This window comes from Oxyura jamaicensis, unplaced genomic scaffold (assembly GCF_011077185.1).
Source record: "Oxyura jamaicensis isolate SHBP4307 breed ruddy duck unplaced genomic scaffold, BPBGC_Ojam_1.0 oxyUn_random_OJ172, whole genome shotgun sequence".
Taxonomy (NCBI): domain Eukaryota; kingdom Metazoa; phylum Chordata; class Aves; order Anseriformes; family Anatidae; genus Oxyura; species Oxyura jamaicensis.
Window position 1 is genome coordinate 3,211 of NW_023305695.1, and position 721 is coordinate 3,931.

The 721-nt window shown below is 56.0% G+C and overlaps 1 protein-coding gene across 1 annotated transcript in view; it reads right to left on the minus strand.

Annotated features, from left to right (window-relative positions):
• Window positions 1–66: 66 nt before the first annotated feature.
• CAPN1 (calpain 1) overlaps window positions 67–721 on the minus strand; it is a 10,121-nt gene continuing 9,466 nt past the window's right edge. Inside the window, 2 exon segments of the mRNA XM_035313481.1 lie at window positions 67–304; window positions 386–444. Of these exon segments, the coding sequence (XP_035169372.1) occupies window positions 278–304; window positions 386–444 (86 nt within the window). The 3' untranslated portion in view covers window positions 67–277.

Below are 721 nucleotides of genomic sequence, written 5' to 3' on the forward strand. Positions count from 1 at the left end.
GGGAAGCCCCAGCTCCCAGGGGTGCACCCCAAAAGGAAGGGGGGGGTGTAAGAAATGAGGGAAAACGAGCAGAAAAAAAGAATTTTAATAGGATTTCTGTTTTTTGGGGGGTAACACCGTACAAAATAAAGAGAACCACGCTGGCACCCGGCGGGCAGAAGATCCCTGATTGTGGCACCGGGGGGGGGGCCCCCAAAACCGGCCCCCCCCCCCCCCAAAAAAAAAAAGTCAGGCGGAGCGACGAAAAGTGCAGAAATTCCCCCAAAACGTCCTCGGGTCAGGCGAACATGGTGAGCTGCAGCCACTAGGGGGAGGGGGGGCATCAGGAGGGGGTGGCCCAGCTTTTTGGGGTGAAACCCCCTGGGTTTGGGGCGGGGGCGCCTACCTGCAGCAGCCCCACTGTGACGACACCATCACGGTCCCCGTCCAGCGCCTGGAAGAAGCCTGGGGGGAACAGGGGAAATGGGGGGACGTGAAAGGAATTGGGGTTAATGGGGAAATTGGGGGGAATTGGGGTCAAGGGGGAAATTGGGGGGAATTGGGGTCAATAGGGGAAATTGGGGTCAATAGGGGAATTGCGGAAATTAAGGGAAATTGGGGTCAATGGGGGGAATTGGGGGAAATTGGGGTCAATAGGGGAAATTGGGGTCAATGGGGGAAATTGGGGAAATTAAGGGAAATTGGGGTTAATAGGGGAAATTGGGGTCAATAGGGGAATTGA